The sequence below is a fragment of the Symphodus melops genome, assembly GCF_947650265.1.
Source record: "Symphodus melops genome assembly, chromosome: 3".
Taxonomy (NCBI): domain Eukaryota; kingdom Metazoa; phylum Chordata; class Actinopteri; order Labriformes; family Labridae; genus Symphodus; species Symphodus melops.
In genome coordinates this window covers 3,206,152-3,228,897 of record NC_136693.1, presented here as the reverse complement: position 1 = coordinate 3,228,897, position 22,746 = coordinate 3,206,152, and the positions used below count along the sequence as shown (strand labels likewise).

The window sequence follows — 22,746 nt, the reverse complement described above, 5'->3', positions numbered from 1 at the left end:
CTACATACTGTCCACGATATCCTACACATGATTTCAAATCCCAACCTGCTAATTCAGCCAGCTCTGCTCTAAAGTGAGTGGTTACTTCAGGACTGACTTTCTTGGGAAATTTGTTTACTGGAAAAGAGAAAAAGCAACCACGCACAGGCTGAAGGCGTCCTACATTAAAACAAAAGAAGTCCCATAGACGACCCTCCGAGACTGACCATGCAAACATCTGATCCATAGTTAAGAAGAGTTCAGTAAAACTAATAAAGACAAACACACACACACACACACACAAGCATACACAGACACACATTGTTATCACGTTTGAACAAATAGAGCTTCAGACTTAACAAAAGCAACACAGCGGAGCAAGCGAGCTATTTAACAGCAGGGCTTTTTTTGTGCTCATTGATTGATTACGTTATTCAAACACTGCACAATCAGCTCTGTGCAACGTTTTTGTGTCAAGATTATGAAAGACATGGCTTCGAGAAATAGTTATAGGGAGAACCTCGGAGTGACTGTTATTGCATCCACACCGGCAGCGTCTTTTTAAAAAAAAAAACACTTTAGCCGCTCAATGAGTAAACGCCCGCAGTGTTAAAAGCCAATCAGGACTTTGTATCAACATGAAAATGCATATCCAACTGGTCGCACCGTGGAGCAGACTAATTGCTTCTGAGTGGATACATGGTGTTACTTTATAGGTAATTAGTTGGCAGTCCGTGAGAGTAAAGGTTGGCTGACTGTCATGTCATATTTACAGAGGCTGTAAAGTCAGTTGGACTCCCGCTGAGCTGCACCGCACTCTTCTGCAGGCTGCTGTGCTGTTACATGTGGATAGGACTTAGACGCCCCTCAGAGTCACTCAACAGGAGCACAAAATGTAAATACAACCTTAATTACAGAAATTGTTCAGCTTGAACCGTGTAGGCAAGCTGGCCAGAGAGACTTCCTTCTTCTGCTTCTGTTTATTGACAGACTGGCTTTAAAAGGCAATTCAAGTTCATTAAAAGGCAAATTTAGATGATCCTTTTTAAATTCATTTTAACTAACCGTGCTTTTTCTTGTAACTGTCGAAAAAATGAAAAAGAAGAGCCTTGATTGAGCGCACCTCACCGCTGCGTGGTCAACAACTTTACTCTTGTCACTCTTGCGTCCTGTTTTAGTGTCATGAAGGGAGCGTCTAAGCAGCAGCAGCAGCAGCAAGTTAAAAGCGCTAAAGAGCTACTGCGTCGAGGTCATCAGGAAGTTGTCTCTGATCCTCTTAAATCACACTTGCATACTGCTCCCGGTAGAGGTTTTTTCATTATTATTTAAGCTTCAGAATGGCTCTATTCTTCTGTTTCCTATGCACTGAATGCGATTATTCCTACAACCACCGGAGTAGTGTGATGGAATCGAGTATACCTGAGACCCTGTTTTTCATGAGGACACACACAGAGAAGCGAGAGGCAAAAGTCTGAAATGGTAAAGAGGTCTCCGGAGCTCTACCACAAACAACAAGAGACAAAGTACACTTCCTGGAAAGGAGGAGGCCATTTTTTTTCTTCTTTTCTAGTCTAATCGTTATCTATCTCACACGTAGCAGCTGCTCCTAACATTGTGAGGACAACACACACACACACCTACAAGTTGAAGTCTGTTTGTTTTCTTAAGAAGTGTACACTGTACAATATAATACACAGCTAGCAAACATGTGATTCAGAGAGACATGAAAACACACATACACACATCCCCAATCATAGCCTAGCTAGCTCTCCTCTGCTGGAAGCTATAAATACATGTGTATCTATATATTGTAACTGTAACTTTACCGATGCGATGCACTTTGTAAGGTTTTCACCAAGGCTTGACAAGTTCACAACACAGAGAGTGATAAATGCACCGTCTAAAATATATATGCACAGGGTGAATATCAGGTCTGGTTTTGTAGATTCGTTGAGGTTAAATGGCCATGTTATCCCCGACTGACGGAAGGCTAAACTACTCTAGTGTGTTTCCTACACTTGGAAATGTGCTACTTTACATTCTAGGCTAACACAATACAGGGAGGACTTGATAAATAGACAAAGAGAGAGAGAGAGAGAGAGAGAGAGAGAGAGAGAGAGAGAGAGAGAGAGAGGGTATCACAAACGGTCCCTCAGATTGAGAGAGAGAAAATAAGGTTGAGCTTCTATCCTACTGCAGACATCCTGACCAAAGTGTTGTTATTCAAAGTGGTAATCAGGATGCACTCACTACTCTACTGGGATGTAGGAGGCAATTGCTGAATTTGTAATCTATTTTTGATAAAGCAAGTGCGACTGAGCAACAGCTAGTGTGAATAATACATATACATACATATATACTCTTGGATAGGAACAAAATGCGATGCCAATGCATACTGTGGTGATTTTTTTCTTTTTCCTTTTTTTCCCGAGGCAGTTGATGTTATTAGTATTGCAGATGGAAATTTGTACAGAGATGGAACAAAACACAGATCCCCGCCGAGCTCGTTGAAGCGCTTTTTCTCTGTCGCTCAATTTTCTTTTTGTTTTCCTGTGTCTGCTTCCACCGTAATGATTCATTACCTCTACGCACCAAGATGACAGCACACGCTCACAAAAACACGCACACACACACTCACACACACACACACACACACACACACACATACACAACTCCATAGGGAGCAGCTACGGTGAGTCTAATATTGCAAGTGCAGTCTGAGCTGTGTCATTTCATGACACAATTTTTCTCTTGGAATAAGAATCCCTGGGAAGGGTTCTGGAGTAATCAGTGGTCATGTGTGGAAGGCGATGATAGCCCATTAACCGAGTACAAAGCAGCAGAGGAGGAGGAGACTCCACCTGCGGAAACCCACTCCTCCATAAGAGAGGAGAGGAAGTGGTGAGGAAAGGAGAGGACAAGGAGCCTGTTTCCATATCCACATTACAGGGAGGAAGACAGGAAGCAAAGAGGGTGAGGAGCGGTAAGGAGGAAATGGGATGGGAGGAGGGAGAAAAAGAGGTGAAGGTCTCTCCCTTCATTGTGTCCCTTCTGCAGGGGCCGGAGTTGTTGGATGCAGTGCTGCAGAGGCAGCTGCTACTGGTAGGAGCCGAGCTGGAAGTCCTTGGGGGGCAGTTTCAGGCCCAGTGAGTTGGTTCCCAGAGGGTCAATCATGTTCTTGTAGCGTTCTCCACGATGCTTCATCAAGAAGGGACCCCAGTCAGGCTGCGGAGAGCAGACCAGTTTCAGGCGCTGCAGGAGGAGAGGCAACATAAAGGGGGTTAAACAAGGGCAGTCACGGTACACCGCGTCGTATCCACAATGGATGCAGCGTGAAGGATCAAAAATTTAAAAAATAATGATAAAGGTCTTAACACCTGCATTCTTTTAATGGTCAGTAGGGGGCGGCTGCACTGGTTACCAAAGACGTGATTGACCGAAGGGCTCAACACGTTTTCACACATCAAATATGGCCGATTTTAGTGTGACTCCTCAAGGACTTCTGAGTAAACTTTACTTTTTTAAGCATCAGTATCATAAAAAAACCCATTAAGGTAGATTGAACTAATCATATTTAATGGTGATCAATATTTATGGGATGGGAGGGGCTTATCCCGACTGGGAGCTGCTTGTTATGTTTAAACTGTTGTCAGTTTGGCTGTGTGTCGTGATCATTGTCAGAAGTTTTAGCTCGTTTCACAGACATTTTAACCTTTGAGCTAACCGTTGATCTAAGCTGGCTTGAAACACTTCAGACTAAAAATCAAGCAATTGAGTTAACAAAGACGAGAAATATCCAGTTCCATTTTGAAAGCAAAGCTTACTGAGAATCGTTTTATGACTTTAAGGTGCACAACATTCATCAACATGTAGTATTAAGACGTTTGTAGTTTTATTAGATTTAGCCACCTATACAGCGGGGTAACGTTAGTAATATAAAGAAGTACAAACCCTTGTTAACTTATCATCACTTATCAGAGACTTGTTAACTTTCATGGACTTTGTCATATTTATAATGTTTCAGCACTTAGCAATGTGTGATCATATCAACAGGAAGAACAGCATTGAGTCTTTTTGCTTGTGATACATCATCCAAACATTTGGGCTCTTTGAAGTTGTTATGCAGAATCAAAACTATGATGATGATACATTCGTTACAGTCGGGCAAAGATCTGAAGTGAAAGAGTAAAGTGGGAGGAAGGTTTGTGATTGAGGCGGCTGTCAGAGCTGCTGAGGGAGCGGAGACGTAAGGAGAGAAAGCCACGATCATCATCATCCATTAATCAGAGTATTTAAAAGAGACCCGCCGGACTCACAGAAAAATGTCCAAATTAATACTCCGGCAGCAGCCAGCAGCCTGCCTCCCCTGCTAATGAGCAAAGGATGAGACTATTGATTTCTCCGACAGCTGTGTGAGTGTGTGGAGCTGTGTGTGTGTGTGTGGAGCTGTGTAGACAAAAACAAAACATACGTGACACTGTCTCCTCGCAGCTCTGTCTCTATAATTACCTCACTGAGGGTGCCTGGTGCGATGTACATCTTAATGAAGAACATGATGGGGATCCAGATGACGGAGCAGGTGACCATGAGCCAGCCCATGACCATGGACCAGGTGGGATAAGTGTAGTCCTCGTACGTCATCACCTTCCACTGGTACAGACTCAGTCCTAGGATTCCCTGCACCGACGAGGGAAAGAAGGAAACGTACGTCATGTAAGGGGCTTTCTCTTTTACTCTCAAGGTCTTCTTCTGCGGTGTCTTTGACAAAGTCCCCTCCATATCCACGGGGGTCACAAAGTCAGAATGAAGTTTGCAGAACTTTCCTCCGATAGAAAAACACTGCAGCGATGAGTAAACAGGGTTTAATGATGAGTTGTGCAAGGCTGGAACTCGAATTTCTACAAACATGCAACAAACCGAACAGTTAGAGAGCAAAATCTGTGCAAGTTATAATTCATCACGTACTGGAAAGTGGTGCTGAAAACGTACAGAGAAAAAACAAAACTAGTTTGTATCTATTTTTGTAGAAATGTTATTTTAAAAATGACGCAAAATCATGCGTTCTCTTTTAAAGAAACTTCTTTTCTAAACACATCTATAAGTCCAGTCTCCGAGGATCTATGCAGTGGGGAAAAAGAGAGAAAAGAAATCCCACTTCTCGAGTCCAATTTAGATATTTCGCCTTTTATATAAGCAGATTCATAGCATTGTATTTGTTTGGACCGGAGAAAGGAGGTGGTATTAAGGCTCCTCAGCATGGTCGATGTGTCACTGGCCCCTCAGTTTGACAGGCAAACGGCAAACCAACAGGTGTTGCAGCGAACTGCTTCAGATAGAAGTGATTGTACCCGAGCTAAAAAGCCTCTGCATGTCTCTAATAAGCTCCAGCAGCAAAAAGCTGCTCAAACTAGGATCAATGTTGGAGATGCTTTTGAAACATGGAGAGAGGTTAGAACGCAGAAAGCTTTACAGACCCATGCAGAGCTGGCTAAACACTGAAGCTACAGTGTCCACCACATGCAGAGCTGGCTAAACACTGAAGCTACAGTGTCCATGACAGGCTTTGACTCAAGAGGAAGAGGTGGCAGCTCTCTCCAACGATTTGAATTATTTGGACTGCAGTACCCATTTTAAACTCTAGGTATCAGAGTTACATATTTAAATATTGTTCCTTTAATGATTAGAAGGGTATTTTTTTATTTTATTGTCTCTTTTTCCGTTTGTCGTGATTCTTATTGTGTCTTGTATGAAGCACTTTGCTGACGGGCTCTAGTAATAATGTGGCCTTGTCTTACTTGTACATTTTGTAAAAACAGCTCAAATTGTTCTGCTGCAGCCTGATGTTGCTTTTTTTCCCGCTTTTAACACTTAAGACTTTTCAACAACATGTGTTTCCAATTACCTCTCTACCAAACTGTTAATACGAGGAAAAAGCCACTGTTCCATATAAAGGAGAAGATGGATAACAGAGACAATAAGGCCTTTATTTTTACTCTCAGTTCAAAGGATACAAAAAAAGGGAACTGAAAATGAGTCTACCATCTTTGTACAGAACATTTGGCGGAGAAAGATTACAAAAAAGTGGGCAAAGAGTCGAACAAACAGGCCAACAGAAATGTATTAGGCGTGAAGAAGGTTGTGCTTCAATGAGCTCCCAGAGGAGAGCTGAAGTCGCTTGGGAACAGCATCACGCCAAGCCACCCCGATCCATTTGTCATCGTCACCTCTGTTTCTGGAGCTTCCATTAGCATCACTAACATTAATGCTGGCCAATTTTCAACAACGTATGCTCTCATTTACAACTTCGGTTGCACGGCATACGGCAATTAAGCGTACAGCGCTTTTACAGAAATGACAACTGTGGAAGCGAATGTATTTATGTATTTGCAGCAGCAGAACTTGCGCCACACCGACTATTTGGCAGCGACTTTAATGAAGAACGCAAACAACTTGAGACTTGGCGACGGAAAATGGAAGGATGAAATGCTTTTCAATTTTAGTGTAACAAGAGCAATTTCTCTCTGGTTCCTTTCCAATTGCAAATCAATGAACTTGAAGACAGGAGCGGAAATGGAAACATTTAAAGCAGCACATGTCAATGTGTGTCTGGAGAAGAGTGTGTGTATGTGTGTGTGTGAGAGAGAGAGAGAGAGAGAGAGAAGGGATGTGCAGAGCAGAAAAACAAACATACGGTCAGAATAGTTGGAGTCACAAAGGCCCAGCAGATCCTCCAGAATCGGTTTGGCTGGAAACCAATCATCATTTCAATGTCCTCGCAAAATCTCTGCAGACCTGCCGAGAGAAAAGGGAGGAAATCAAAATAAAAGAAGAGAAATTGGAGAAATTCAGAAGGATGGGATGCAGAGAGTGACCTGGGTTTAATAAGATGCCTTAAAAAAAAAAAGGACAGAGACTTTAAAGCCACCTTGAGTGTGTGTGTGTGTGTGTGCGTGTGTGTGTGTGTGTGTGTGTGTGTGCGTGTGCGTGTGCATAAGCCACAGAGAGAATATCAGTTTCTGTCGTCCCTGAGAAAAAGCGAGGGAGCAGATGGCTTCATTCCTCAGCTTTTATTGACGGATAACAGTGAGTGACATGAAGAGGCAGAGTCACACAATCATTTCAATATGTCACCTGTACTGATGCGCTGACAAACTGGAGGAGAGCAGCACGCTTTGCTCCTACCTAACAGCCTCCTGCACACACCTGAGCCCTCCATCTGCATGTGGGACTTACTGTATATGTCACAACAGAGACACCTGGTGTCCACTGATGGAACAGCATTTTAGAAAATAGCAGGGGGTCATTTTCCAAACATGACTAAGTTCAATTTGATCAAGTAAAAATATTTAAAAAAAAATCTTTTTACCCTTTGGCTGAAAAAAACTTTATTATGTTAGATGTTTTTTTTTTCTGTATTTGCTGCCGGCCTAAAGAGCTGCAATGTAAATAAATGATCCGAAGATTTCCCATTTTATAACGTCAAAGGACTTGATTTAGGTTGTTTATGTTTCAGAATAGAAAAGCAGCCTTATGACACTCTTCTTCACAGAAAGTCAGAAACAACAGATGCTGAGTTAGTGATGGAAAGGTGCCGTCGATGACGCTGTGATTTAAATGTTGGGCGTGACAAACTCTCTTTAATCAGAGCTAAAATAGTGCATGAAGGATACTAGAAAGAAGGCCCGGTATGATATTTACTTACCGTAGAGGTAGGAAATCCCGACCAGCTCAAAGATAGCGATGATGACCAGAGAGTAGGAAGCTGCGAATGTGTCGACCAGCTGCAGCATGTACATCCCGCTCTGTCAAACACGGCCACACAACATGTAAGAAAAACAACTCAAGGCTTTATCTCACTATGATACACATCAACTTTCACACTGTCTTCTACTGGATCATAAAAACTGACATGTATGAATCCAATTTTTGGGGCAGCGTTTTTTTCCCCCTCTGAAGTTTTCTGCAGGGATTTTAATAAGACGCTGTAGTTCCACTCACTGAGCCTGTCCTCTCTGAAGGCCATGACTCGCTTTAAAATGCAGAAATCTGTCGGCTTATTCCAAGAAAAAGTCCAAGGCGCGAGGAGAAAGCTAAAAGCGTCCCTTTGATGTGGTGTCAGTGCGGATAGATGTGTGTTTTTGGGTCAGTGTCGTACCTCTGTGATCATGGGAAATCCCAGGATGAAGAAGCAGGCGCAGCAGACCAGGGTGAACAGAGGTTTGTGTTTCCTCAAGTATTTGGGGAACTCGTCCGACACAGAGGTTACGATGGTTTCAATGGTGGCGAACTGCGACACAAACGAGTGAGAGGAAGAAGGCAGGAAGGCAAATAAAGCATGAGAGGAGTGGAAAATGTACAAAACAGAAAAAGGGGGAGGGGGACAAGAGGGGATAAAGGAGAAACAAGTTTTCAGTCTGATCACATTTATAATTGAAGATGTTAAATTACAATTGCAATTTTTAGCCTAAAAAATACCGGAAATAACAAACCAGATCAAATCAACAGGTGTGTGATTTACACGACAATGAAAACAGGCACTTATACAAGGATACAGATGTCATAGTCTTTTTTAGCTGTAGTGAAAAAGGGCTTGTTTTTACTTTCATTTTGCACCAATCTGATGATGCATACTTCTGCTGCAGACAGCGCTGAGAGTGTTGCAGACAACAGAGACAGAGCGCACTCTGCTGGACAAACTGTATAATGACACTACTGAATCATCTTTGTTTTCTGCATTATATGATCTGTACGACATAAAAGTTTTACATCAGCATCGACAGGAAAATTTTAAAAAAACAGACGCAGACGTGTCTTTAACATACTAATTGGCACATATATACTGTATATATGTCAGGCTCTACAGCCGGTTGTGATTGGCTGTCTGCACTGGAGAAGAACTTAAAGGTTTCCAATCAGGCCAGTTTGCAGCAGCACTTAACTTCAAGTCTCAAGTATGAAGGTTTACAATGTTAGAAAAGAAGCAGCAAGAGTTCCAGTTCAGCTCAGCTAGTTGCAAGTGACCCATATGCAGAAGCCACAGTCCTCGACACACCGGCCTCAGCCCTTGAATGCATAACGACCGCACGTCCTCTCGCTGCAGCTTTCCGATCAAGACAGGCAAAAAAAAAAAAGAAAGGCCTAAAAATAATCTTTAATTATTTTCTCTCTCTCTCTCAAAAAAAAAAAAAAAGAAGAAACGGAGGAGCTGCTACAGTGTTGAGAGGCACTGGCCTTCATTTCAACCGAGGAACACGCTTGTTTTATCAGCTGCATCTGAAATTACTGCAAAAATAACAACATTATTCTAATCCTGAGCATGAAACATTTTGTAAACACATTATTATACATTTTAGATTGCAATCGAGAGGGCTGACAGGTGGCGTCTGTGTGGAGATTAGCGAAAGTAACAAGCAGGTAAAAAGGCCTCATAACCCAGGAGGAGAGCAGTAGATGAATATATAAACAAGTAAATGGGGGAAGTTTGTGTGCTGTGTTTACGTGCGTGCTGTAGAAGCTCGTTGGCAGCGAGCTATCTGCCGCCGCTCCGCTCCTCGCCTTCCTCCTGAGCTCCCAAAACTAATTTCCCGTCAACATCCCAAGCCTATTATCGCCCGAGCTGCCATACAACAAAGCCACCATCAGGCCGCTCCTCAGAGCCGCCGCTGCCAAAGCAAAGCAACATCATCATTTACTGTTTCTGTTGACTCGTGTCTTAATGTGCCACTGTGCCCTCTGCTCCTCGGCTCGCCTCAGGAGCATCACGGTGCTCGGCGAGGAGTTAGTGTTTTATCTGCGCTTGTTTGCCCAGGATTGCACATGAAGGTGCTCGGAACTCGGAAAGTGTTTTTTGCACTGAAGTAACAAAGGGGATGAATGTGTTCTGCACCACACACAATTAGAGTTTGAGAAAGAGTTCTGCATTAGCCAAACATGGGCGACTTGAGGGCTTCAAAACAACAACAAACTCATATTAAACTTGAGAGAAATGACCTCACGTCCAGCTTTACCAGACACCAGCCAGTTACTGAGGATTAGATTTTCACTCATTTAAAGTCTTCTTTGTGATTTTTTCTCTCTGATTAGCTCCAATAAAGGCTCCCCTAACTCGACGTCTCTCCTGGTACTTGGTAGTTAATCATTCACTCTCATGGTGGTCTGTACCAAGAAGGTCGTGTTTGGTTGGGTTATCATAATCTTCTCATAATTCTCCTCATAAACAAAGTTGATGTAAGCAGAGTTTATGGGAAGCCAAAACAACTAGCTTAAAGGTGCTAAAACGAGAGTTGCGTATGTAACTATGAAGGTAAGATATGTATATATGTATATATACAGAGGCTATAGTCCTGGTCACAGCGACTGAGAGTTTGAATCCGAGCATGGCCCCTTCGCAGCATGTCATTCCTCCCAACATTCCCTCTCTCTCTCTCTCTCTCTCTCTCTCTCTCTCTGTTTCATCTATTAAACAATACAATGTTATTATGTTAAATAATGTGATGCTCTTCAGCTGAACTCAAACTTTGTGTTACGTCAGTGTTGTTGTGAGAAAACTTTAAGGTCAACTTCATTTCACTCAATCCAATCACACAGAAACACCCCCCCCCCCCCCCCCCCCCCCCCCCAGCCCTCAAACCCCCCTCTGCTCAAACACTTGAGCTGAAATCAGTCACAGTGGGTGGTGTGTATGGGTAATTATGTTAATTGGGTCAATGTGTGCAGCGTTTATACTTAGCTGGAACCAAAGTGAAGTGTGCACTTCACAGCAAAGGAAAGTCAAGAGACTCTTGTTACTTATATGAATGTTGTGAAACTTTACGAATTAAATCACCATGTGTGGAAACAGACACAAAATAATGAAATTACAAAGATTATAAGAGGTACAAAAACGGACAGTTGTTTCGAAAACAAATCCTTATAGCTCTCTCTCCTCCCCTGAATTTGATCTAAGAGGGATATTTGCCTTTAAAGAGAGTTTGGATGTTATTATTAATTTAAATGACAAGGTGCTGAAGAAAATGACAGGAATCTTTACAGATTATAATGTTGAGATGTGAAGGCTGGATGTGTAAATGTGGTTGATGGGTGGGTGACAAGTGAATTTGGAGTTATACTGCCCCCTGGTGGCCAAAATACAAATTGTCTTATATTGAAAAAGGTGAGCAGTTTAGGTGTTACTTTGAACCATTTACAGTTGTAAATTGAGGCACGTGTGTTAAGTCGAGCTTAAAAAGGCTGAAAAAATAACTTCATCCAGAGAACAAAAAGTTCACCTTCCAATGATACAATACCTCAGGAAAAAAGGAGGATGAATGGTCAAAATGTGAGGAAATGATCAATTATTTATCCATGATAAAAAAAAGGCCTTTTAAGTATTCCCCACCTCATATTTACGTTCATTTGTTATTCTCATGCTTGAGTATCTGCTTTAGACTTGTTTGGATTAATAACTTCAACACCTGCTCATCGTCTCAGCTTCTATATTGAAACGTGTGTCGATAATGTAGAAATATTCAGCGTTAGTAGATTTTTCTTGTCAATTACTGGACACAGTAACTACCTGAAGCATCAATCTGATCCTCACAGTTAGTTTTTCAACTAGCATGATGAAACTCAAATGACTGGGGTATACACACACACACACACACACACACACACACACACACACACATTGACAGAGCAGTGGTTACCATGGTATCCAGGCCAAGAGTCAGGAGCATGAGGAAGAAGATGATCGCCCAGAAAGGAGAGAGGGGGAGTCTGGTCAGAGCCTCTGGATACACCACGAATGCAATGCCCGGACCTGACATACAGAGACACACACAGACACACACACACACACACACACACACACACGATTAAACATAAATGAGGGAGCACACACACACACACACACACACACACACACACACGGTGTATCCACAGCAGATACAAACATGTTGCGGTATCTTACCTTCATCTGCCACCTTCTCTATCGGCACCTTGAGCTCATGAGCCATGAAACCAATGACCGAGAAGATGACGAACCCAGCAAATATACTGGTGGCACTGTTTGTACACGTCACGATAATAGTATCCCTGCAGGGAGAAAGAGGAAACAGGAAGAAGAAAAAAACCCACAGAGGCTGATTAAACATATATATTCTCCAGTAACTTAAAGAGTGTTGCATTTCTTTTTTTTACATGTGATAACACACTGAATATACACAGTTATAACTGGCTTGTGCAAAAACAATAAAAGATGCAATGGCGCCCTCTGTTGGCAGAAATATATAGTGCAAATAATAGATCTTAAAAAGCTTTTGGCACTTACAGAAATCGCACACAAGGGGGCGCAGTGCCTTATAAGATGAAGATAACAGCCATAGCTTAAAATATAAATGAACTCAATGACTTTTCTTTATTTTATATTTATGCAGGGCTTCATATGTTAATAATATGTTAATGTTCCCTTAAAGAAAGGAGTTTATCTACACTGTTACAGATGAGAACATGATTTTTAAGATTGTAATTATACTTCAAGCATTTTCTCATTATGTCTAGCTGCTGTGTTGTTAAAAAAATAAAACATATTTGAGGTGTATGGATTTTAGAATAGATATTCAAAACTTTGGGTTATGGTGCATTTAGGTGTTTCTAGCAAAAGTGATTTCTTATGGTTTGAGCTAAATATCTACAGATATCTGATGTTCAACATAATCAAGAAGGAGACGCTTGAGGTGAGAGACAACAAGGACAACTGATCAGCAGGCTGCAAAGAGAGACGTTTTATGACTGACAAGTTCTATCAGACGCACAGAGACATCTGCCGTGACACTTGGGCTAAATTCTGCCAGGATAATAGTTTACCTTTTGTGTGTTTACCTGTAGCAGTTATTGTGAAACTTATTGTAGGAGGACAGAGTGATGAGGCCTCCCCAAGCAGCCGACAGAGAGAAGAAGATCTGAGTGGCTGCGTCTTTCCACACCTGACGAGGGGATGGAGACAGAGCTGCAGGTGAAGGACAGCCGGTGTGACATGCAGCCCTGGGTTAGCTCAACAGGAGGGTGTGACTTACCTTTGCGTCGTTCAGTTTCTCCCACTTTGGTGTGATAAAGTAAAGGATGCCATCGAAGGCTCCAGGCAGGGTCACTCCTCTGATCAGCAGGATGACCAGCACCACGTAGGGAAATGTGGCTGTGAAATAGACAACCTGAGCAGAAACAATAACGAATATCAGAGGTCTTAAAGTAGGATGCTATTTAATGAAGTATGTGTTCTTTTACTCATAACTCACTTTCTAAACAATATGCATCATTCCTTTTTCTTTTCTAGACATTTTGGCTTTACAGTCCTAAACGTTATCTTGCTGTAACAAAATTCCATCTATCAACTATCTACAGTACATCGCTTTTCCCATTCGAGGTGGCAGGAGCTGGAGCTGATCCCAGCTCTCACTAGGCAAGAGGCGGGATGCACCCTGGACTGTTCACCTGTCAATCACAGGGCTGACATATCGGCTTTGTTCAGAATGCCGCCCAAATCCGATCAGAATCCGATCTAACTGACTGACTGTCCGTTTACAAATGTATACAAATTATAAGTGACCAGATCTGATCAGCCTGTCCATACTGACATGGTCTGATCCACATCGGTTTCTATGGTAACAGGTTATGCCAAGGAAATACAACCGCAAAATGGATTACAGACAGTCTTGAGGAGCAGAGGCTGATGCTTCATGTTGGTTTTCATTCTTGCTCTTTTCTTCTCAGACCAGTTTGTATCATGTGCCTTGAATTAACTTCCTGCTCGCCGGATCTGCGTCGTCGTTGTTGTTGTTGTTGTGAGTGACGCAGAAGACAGATTGAAGCGACGGAGACGTTTGCACTGGATGTCCTAGACATCTGATTTGGAGGTGCAACATGAACAAGGCCACAACCAGCCATGCTCACAGTCACACTCACGTTCAATGTCGGGTCACCATTTAAGCTAACGGCCATGTCTGTGTACTGTGGGAGGAGGACAGAGTGTTCGGCGAGAACCCACACATGCAAACTCCACACAGAGAGGCTCCTGCCCGATGGGGATTCAAACCAGGAACCGTCATGCTGTGAGGCAACAGCGCTAACCACTGCACCGGTGTGCAGCCTGCTACAAGACTGTCCGATTAAAATAAGAGTGCATTTTGAGGGACTATTTCCTAGATAGATAAAAGTGTCAGACAGCAACAACATATGTATAAACTGTGCCAACTGAGGTCTCTAAATATGAAGGCCGTGCATGTCCAGTAGAGGGCATCGTAATACAAGAATTCAACCTGAATTAATCAAATGTTTCTTGCATTCAGGTTTTTATAGATTAAAGGAAAATAGGCCACAAGAACCAAACCTCTAGCAACAGAGAAGGTTGAACAAGACTCACTAATATGTTCAACACGAGGGGTCAATTTCACCCAAAGATTCCCCCCCTCTGCAGCAGAGGTCGGATGGTTTTAAAGGGCCTTTGTGTTTTTCTTACCTTTCCTGATGACTTGATTCCTTTGGCTAAAGAGAGGTAGACGATGATCCAGGCCAGACACAGAGCGCCGGCCAGAGGCCAGCGGATGTCTCCGGGATATTCTATTCCTTTAGAGATGTGCAACACGTTATACCTGCAACGATTCAGAGAGGAGAACTCAATGACATTAGGTTCAAGGTTGTTTATTGTCAAATATGCTCCATGTTAACATACAGCACAGATGAAATTGCAATCCCCCCCAACCCCAGTGCAAACCTGCAGTGCAAAAGAAGAGCACTAAAAACTAGCAATAAAAAAAACAATACTATAAAACAGATAACTTAACTAAAGACATTTGGACAACAAATAATGAACGACAGACAATCGACAGACAAGGGCACTTGTGAGTATTTCACCATGAGGTAGTAGTATGTAGATAAATTAAAATATTAATTAAATTAAAATATTAACAATATTAACATCACACAAAAGATTTTTTAAGGTAATTTCCCGAGGGCAGTGATAGTGGTGCACTGTGCAAGTTTTGTGGATCTTTGCGTGTCTAAACTTTTTTGGTTCGTTACCAGACAAAATATGTCGACAATTGAATACAATATTATTGTAACTCAAAACTCATCTGTAGACAAAATGCATCAATGACGTGGGACCAATAAACCCAGGTGATCAGGTCTACTTTGTGTTCTTCTACGGTCGGTCGTGGCACTCACTTGAAGTACTCCTCGCTCGGGCTGACGTACGTCTTGTTTCCATCCACAGTCATGTTTAACAGTTTGCTCAGGTTTCCAACCGCGTTTGCGGACAGACAGAAAGAGGAGTTCTTGACAGAGGTGATGTTTCTGTCCCGCAGGATGCACGTGTCTGTTCCGATCAGAAACCAACACAAGTCAAAGTGGGAGAGGCGAGACAGAGAGCTGCTGAGGGGCAGAGCTGACTGTCCACTCAGGTTCTTTACACTGAAACTTAAAACAGGAGTGAGTGTATGTGGAGGAGAGGATCCTCAGTGAGAACCATGTTAGATTATTTTTTTCCTCTTGTAGATAAACAGCCAGATAGGAATCCATGTGAGCGATTATACTGAGCCTGTAGTTTATTCCACATTCTTTGGTTAAAGGAAAGATAAGAAAACTGTTTTTCTGTTGACAATTTTTCAAGAAGACACTTCAGGCGAGGAACAGAAGCTTCTTTTACATGATGGACATTTGTGTTAGTCTGGTTTACTGTATGGAAGATGCACCCTGGTCTGAGTATACATGTGTTACTCAGGTCCACATGTATATCTATATTAACAAAAAAACTGTATGTTTCCTTATCTAAAACTCTAAAATGATGTTTTTTTTGTGACACTGAGAATAAAATGTATTTGACAGCGTAATAATGCCATGCAACTATTGAGTCTAATCCTGGAAGAGATATAAATATAATATACCACAGCATATGAAAAAAACGGTTTAATACCTAAAAAGAATTAATTTATTTAAAATGCAAAACAAAGATGTCACATTTTCATTTGTTGTGTTATTTTCTTTTACAGTTTGTGAATGCAGGATCCCACATTAAATATGTCCATGCACTGTTGATGCCATAACAATTATAAAACACTTTTTACAGTTATGTTTGTTTCATAGAAAATTATAACATTTGCATTCTATTTCTATTTGTGTGCATGTCTTTCACATCACGTATCCCCTTTGTACATACCGTATGCAGTCATATGATGATGTTAGTACAGTGCATGTTACATTACTCACTGCTTCATGAATTATTTCATTGTATCTTCAAATTGCTGTGTATTGTAATTGTTTGAGATTATTGTGTTGCTCTTTTATTTGTAAGGCTCAGAGTGGCAGAGAGACTGAAGTGCTGAATGGCCTGCAGTATCGTGTCTCAGCCAGCAGGGGTCAGTCTCGTGCTCACTGCAGCACTGCAGCAGCTCAGTCAGTACAGTAAATTTGTCAAGCAAGCAGTTTTTGTGCTGAATTTACACAAATTCGCCAGAGGCAAATATTACAGGAAAATGAGCGGAATTTCGATATTTTTCGACGCAGATCGACATCAAACACACGCACGCGCATTTTCTCACCCCCAAAACAGGATTTTATCTGCACTTTCTTTTAAGAAAAAAAAAAAAAAGACAGAGTGCTGCAGCTGCAAATAGCAGATTCACAGGATTAAAAAAAGCAATAATGTGACTCTCTCAAACAAAAGAACAATCGAAAATATATATCTGATATTTGTTTTTAAGTATAATTTGTCAAACTGAGGCCTTGCTGGAATTATTATAGAAAAAAAAACCCAAACAGATAAAGTGAAGGGCTCTAAATGTTTTTGAGGGTGAAAACACCGCAGAGATCACAGGTCAGGATTCATTATACTGCAGGACACCTCAGCTGAGGAAGTCATGACGCATTGCGCAATGTGGAGAGATAGAGAGGGGTACTTCTGGTGTGCGTGCGCGTGTGCGTGTGTGTGTGTGTGTGTGTGTGTAAAAGTGTGCGTGAAGGTGTGCGTCTTACCTAACAGCAGCATGTCTTTGTCCTTACATTCCACCGTGTTCCACTCATTCCTACAGTTAGCCCATGGCAGTGAGCCCTTCAACGAAGCGAACAGGTAGTACAGTGTCCAGCACATAATAATATTATAGTATATGGCTATCAAGACAGATATTATCAACATGGCAATCCCGCAACCTAAAATAAATAAATGAGACGAAATATATAAATTACTCTTAAGAAAAGTGGAGAACTCGTAATGTTACAAATGAGTTTGATTATTGATTATTATTCATTTACTTGTTTAGTGGGGACAGTTTACCTTGCAGAGCTGGGATGCATTTCCACACTGACACGGGCCCCTGGCTGGCAAACTGGCCCAGAGACACTTCCAGTAAAAAGATTGGGATCCCGGCAATGCCCAACATAGTCAGGTAGGGGATCAAAAAAGCTCCTGAAAGGAAAACCAAACGTGGAGGCTATACAGGAGGGAACTCAAAAAAACTTCAAATATTTGGATTAATTAAAAATGTCTGCTGATTTAAAAAAAAAGAAAGCAAAAAGGGCGTAAAATAGATGATTGATTCATGGACAAAATACATCGCATTCCTGCCACAATATTACGTTATGATTATAATAATAGCTTTATTTATAACCCCATTGCATTAAATTTACATGTCATTTTTCTGAATTTTTTTTATTCCTCGGGAGAATAATATATAACATTTCTGTAAACTCTAAGATTTTTCTTTTCTTCTTATTTCGTTGATTATGTGTGTCCTGGTTGAAGGCCTATGGATTACTTTCAGGATGTAATGGTTCAAACTTTCATTCTAAACGGGCAGATTTTTCGTTTGTTTCTGTCACGGTTTGAGTAATAGCCTCGAACTCTTACCTCCACCATTTTGGAAGGCAAGGTAAGGAAACCTCCACACGTTCCCCAGTCCCACCGCATAGCCAACCATGGACAGAATAAAATCCAGTTTATTGGACCAGTTTCCTCTGGCCTTATTCTCATCTCCGCCCTCGTCATCATCATCGTCAGCCTAAGAGGAGAAACACGTCCGTTTTATTTATTCTCCAAAACACCACACTCTAAGCCTAAAACCATGAGAAGAATAATCATTTAAAAGCACTTATTTATTGAGGATAACACCGACTCTCCAGTCTTCAACAATTTAATACCAACAAAAAGAAACCTTTAAATAATAATAATAGTCAGCTCAAAATAAAAATACGTGAGGGGATTTTAAGACATTTTTCTTGCAGTGTCACGCGGCCTTAGTGTGAAAGAAACTCGCCTTCGTGTTCATTTTCGTCACAGTACAGCTGCGTTTGACTACCAGACTCCAGCACCAGCTGTCCAATGACAAGCCTTTATGGGGAAACTATTCCGTTACACTTCCAAGATCATTACTGTCACAAAAAGGCAAGATAGAAAAAAAAAAGTCAGATAGAAAGATGGATTTTTTTTTCTTTTTTTTTGCTGATTGGCCACAAATAAACATGACTGCAATTACAACGATGCGTAATTACAGCTTCACCGCAGGATCTGAGTAAATTCATAAACGAAGCTGCATGAATATTCAGACCAAAGCACCATGCATGGGAATGTGTGTGTGTGTGTGTGTGTGTGTGTGTGTGTGTGTGTAAATGTGTGAGAGAGGAGGGGTGTTCCCTCGCAGCGGTTGGAGACAATCCGCAGTCTCATGTAAAACAGAGCTGTCCTATCAGCCGGATAACACCTGGGCTTCTGGGCCATACCAAGTGCGCGCGCAGAGAGCAGGGAACACAGAATACCGCGAGAACTTGACTGTCTTTTTTTTCTTTACCCGCTTTGTATCTGTGAGCAAAGATCACCCACACAAAGAATCTTCAATGAGAATTAGTTCACGGTTAATATTCCATCTTGGATGTCTGCAGATCTTAACATCACACTCATTATTTCACAACACATCTGTTTTTGTTTCCGGGATATTTAGCTGACATAAGCAGGTTTGAAAGTTTTGTAGTCTCATCAGATTGGTGCAGATGGATCAGGACAGGATCCACCCAAAGTAAGCTACTCCCCAATCAACCCATTTTAGCTTTGAGGTTTCGAGGTACATTTTATAGCCATTCAGTCATTATGCTTGATCTAAATAAACTGCTGAAAGGTTAATTTACCAAAATCCTAACTCATGCATTGAACCAAATAATCAAAGCAATTAAGCCATTGTCTATTCGAATAGTTAACAAGTCTTTAACATGCCTGGTAATGAGCACCTCTTTATTACTCTATAATCAGTAAAGTCTGAAGCTGATACTGATTCAGGTTGGAAGTCACATAGTTAAAATTAAACAGTCTTTACGCACACTTTGCACCGAAACAAACCCAAACCAGTGACTTCTAAATCTATTTTAGACACAAATCGCTACATTAAAAACTCTCACTCCACCACGCATCTACAGCACAGGTCTACTACAGCTCTGCATGACGATTACATCTCCCCAGGGTTTGCACCTTGTCTGTTTGGAGGCAGCAGGTTAATCTTCTTTTTTTATTTTTTTTATCAGCATCCACCCTGCACCTGCCTCCAGCCGCTTCGCTCTCCGTTAGGGAAACGCTTCATTTAGCTGACTTACCCCCGTCACGGTGCCGGGCTGAACAGACGTGTTCCCATCTGTTCCCAGTATGATGGTGGTCTGGCTCATTGCCGTCCAGTTGCCCACGGTGTTGTTCTGATCCGTGGTGGCCCGGAGCGGGTCGGCGTACGGGGCAGATCCGGCAGAATCCTTCCTAAAGGCCGAATTTGCAGCCACGGATCCCGGGACCGGTGGCGGGTTATTTTTAAACGTCCCATACGCTTTATTACTGTCCTGCTCTGCCGGTTTATTTTCCGTGGGACAAAAAGTTTTGCTCTCGTTGCAGGGGGGAGGCGGCTGAGGCGCCGGGTGGTGGTGAGGGGCGGGCGTGGGGCACGCAGCACTGTTGTCCGGTTTGTTTGCTGTAAATCCCGCAGCTCCGTCCGGCTGCTGCGTCGGGATGTAGCCGGTGGGATGGCTGGGCGGCTGTTTGGCCATGTTGCTCTGGTCAGAGAAATCCTGGAACATAAAGGGACAGATTAGCAAGAAAAAGAGCTACAGGAAGGCAGAAAGCGAAAGGCTCTGAAGCTGCAGAAATACATCTCTGCTCTGGGACTAAAAAATCTCAATTCTATTTCTGCAACGTTTTTCTGCAGCATGGTCGAGCTGCTCTATAGTTTCAGCTCACAGTCCACAGAGTGTGTGTATGTGTGTGTGTAAGCCTGTGTGTGTAAGAGGGGAGGGGGTTGCTTTGCTTCTCCGGTTCTCGCTTTCTGCAAGATTCTTTAATTTTACGGCCCATTTCCCCCTCATGTCATTCAGCCACACACATCCACTGATTTTTATGGGCAATAGACAAGCTGCTGCGGGTCTCTCGGTGTAGCTCCGCTCTCCCCGGCAGGCATGCGAGATCGCCGGCGTTAAAGCAGTGAGCGGACCCGGGGCGGGGGTATTACAAATTACTTCTTAAAATGTAGCCTTGAGGGGGGAGGGGAAAGAAACAGACGAGCATCAAGATTCGAAAAAATAACACGAGATGTATTTACAAAATAGCTGTTAATTGACTGATACTTGGTAGTGTTGTAAATCAGAAGGGGGAATGCACCAGGCTGTAATCAGTTAAGCCTAAACAGAAAACAAATGGATATAAAGTAGCAGTAATAAAGTATGCTGTATCTTTCTTTAAACATATTTGCCACGAAAAAAATGTAAAATCCCGTAACAATTGCATTTATCAAATACCTTTTTTTTTAAATGAAGTTAAGAAAGTTTTAAATGCATGGATGCATTTCAGCACCTCGGACAGCGAAAGTGCCTTAAACATGTTAAAGTGCTGTGAAAAAAAAGAGTCAAATTGACAAGAATGCAGCTCAGAAAAGGTTAAAAAAAAGGAGGAATCTGCAGCTGGAAAAGTAAGAAAAGTGTGTTGGGACACTCACCATTGTGTGCAGAGCTCTGCTGGCAGGCTGGAAACAGCTGTAAAAAAGACGAGGAGAGGAGTGGAAGAGGACTGCTTGTATCCGTGCAAAGCACCAAGTGCAAAGCTCTTCTATAGCTCCGTGAGAAAGAGTGGAGTTTGCGTCAGTGCCGAGCAAGGTGCCCTTCGCGTGACATTTTCTTGATAATAGGAGTTTGATAAATCATTGGCCTTGGATTCGGATTTTTAAAGGGACAACAGGAGCCAAGACGACAGGGGCGCGTGTGTGCGTGCGTGGATTGTGTGCGCTCTGGGTTTACGCACGGTGCATGCGTGAGAACTGGACGGACTCTTTCACAGCTGATTAATACACTTGTCTCTGGGGAGGTGTTAGATGCTCACACACAAGCACCATGCACCATGCACATACGTGGACGCATACCACACGAGCACACACACTGCTGATTTGGGATAAAGATTTCTTGGTTTGGGCTATCATTAGAGCAGATCTTATACACCAGAGAACACGAGGATCTAGATAATGTTTATATAGTGCTGACTTGGTTTTCCCATAACTACAGTAGCCGCACATGGGAGAGATGTGTGTGCAGTCCACAGGATGATTTGATTTATAGAATTCGAATTAATTTTAGACATCAAGGCCTGATACCTGAACAGGAGTACACCCGTACATCACACATTTGTTTTTACGTTTTTCGAATAAAATATAATGCAGGTTTGTCGTACTTACTTAATATTTTTAGTAGATAGAAAGTTTTAAAGTAAAAAAAAAGAAAGAAAAGGATGTTCGAAAAATGGTGTGAACTATAAATAGGTTTTCCACTTGATGGGTTTTACGCACAGCGCGCTCCAGGCTCTACGTTTCCTCGTGCGTCAGCGATAGGAGCATTGATCAAGTTTTTTTTTTAAAGTGGGCGAGGTCTTTATAAAGCTACTCATTTGTTAAAGTCTTACGCAAGGAGGAGGCATCTTTTTTTTTTCTTGTTGCTTAAATCACACGCGTCTGGATGAATTCGAGCCAACTGACGCCTGGACTGGAAGCAGTGACGGCTGCAGGGGGGAATAAAGGCGCCATACTGGAGATTCTAAAACACTGCATTGCGCATAACAGTCTCCAACTCCCCATTGAAACAGTTACTGTACATGCAACCTACTTTGTCTGCTGATTTATCTTAAACTACAAAGACATAAAAGCCTTCTTTCGGATTTTTAAAACGTGTTAATTACAAAACAGTTTTGTCTTTAGGCCTCCATACAGTTGTCCATGAACACACTGTGAGGGGTTCAGAGCTACAGTACATGCACACACACAAACACGAGGGAGGTTAATTGATTTCGTAGAAAACGTTTAATCTTGACACTTTGCAGCAACATTTTAAGCCTAACAAAGCGAAACAGCTCCGGGCCTGTGCTCTGATTGACTGAGTCACGCTGGTTGGACCTCTGACGCGCATCTCAGACCTGACAGGCCAATTATAAATGTAGTTAGACAAAAAAAAAAAAAAAGTTAAGCGTGTGCGTTGTTGCTGAGTAACCACGCAGTTTTAGAGAATCCCTGTTCCCTATTGGTGGAGAAGATACGATAGAGCCCGGATGACATGTAGGCCTATCGTTGAACAATCAAATAAAACGTTGAAAATGTCAGTATTTTCCAAATTAAAATATCTTATTAAGTTAGCCTATTATTACCTGTTATTAAGCAGAACATATCGGACTAGTTTTTGTCATTAAACAGATAAACTGTTTTTCTTAATTTATTTTCATAAATATTTTCAAGTTTTAAA

At 42.0% G+C, this 22,746-nt stretch overlaps 1 protein-coding gene across 2 annotated transcripts; it reads right to left on the bottom strand.

Moving 5' to 3' along the window:
- Positions 1–547: 547 nt before the first annotated feature.
- On the bottom strand, positions 548–21,292 carry slc6a5 (solute carrier family 6 member 5; the record flags this gene model as incomplete). 2 transcript variants are annotated; one of them, XM_079339273.1, is made up of 16 exons in its annotated part: positions 548–3,231; positions 4,489–4,656; positions 6,671–6,771; positions 7,682–7,781; positions 8,135–8,266; positions 11,664–11,776; positions 11,927–12,051; positions 12,838–12,941; positions 13,032–13,166; positions 14,471–14,603; positions 15,178–15,328; positions 16,984–17,157; positions 17,282–17,413; positions 17,855–18,005; positions 19,585–20,043; positions 20,964–21,292. In XM_079339273.1, the coding sequence occupies 16 exons, from the start codon at positions 20,964–20,966 to the stop codon at positions 3,076–3,078; spliced, it is 2,337 nt and encodes a 778-aa protein (XP_079195399.1). In that variant the 3' UTR covers positions 548–3,075. The 2 variants fall into 2 exon arrangements, with proteins under 2 accessions (XP_079195399.1, XP_079195398.1); XM_079339272.1 differs by lacking the exon at positions 20,964–21,292 and having other exon boundaries at positions 19,585–20,052.
- Between the last annotated feature and the right edge of the window lie 1,454 nt (positions 21,293–22,746).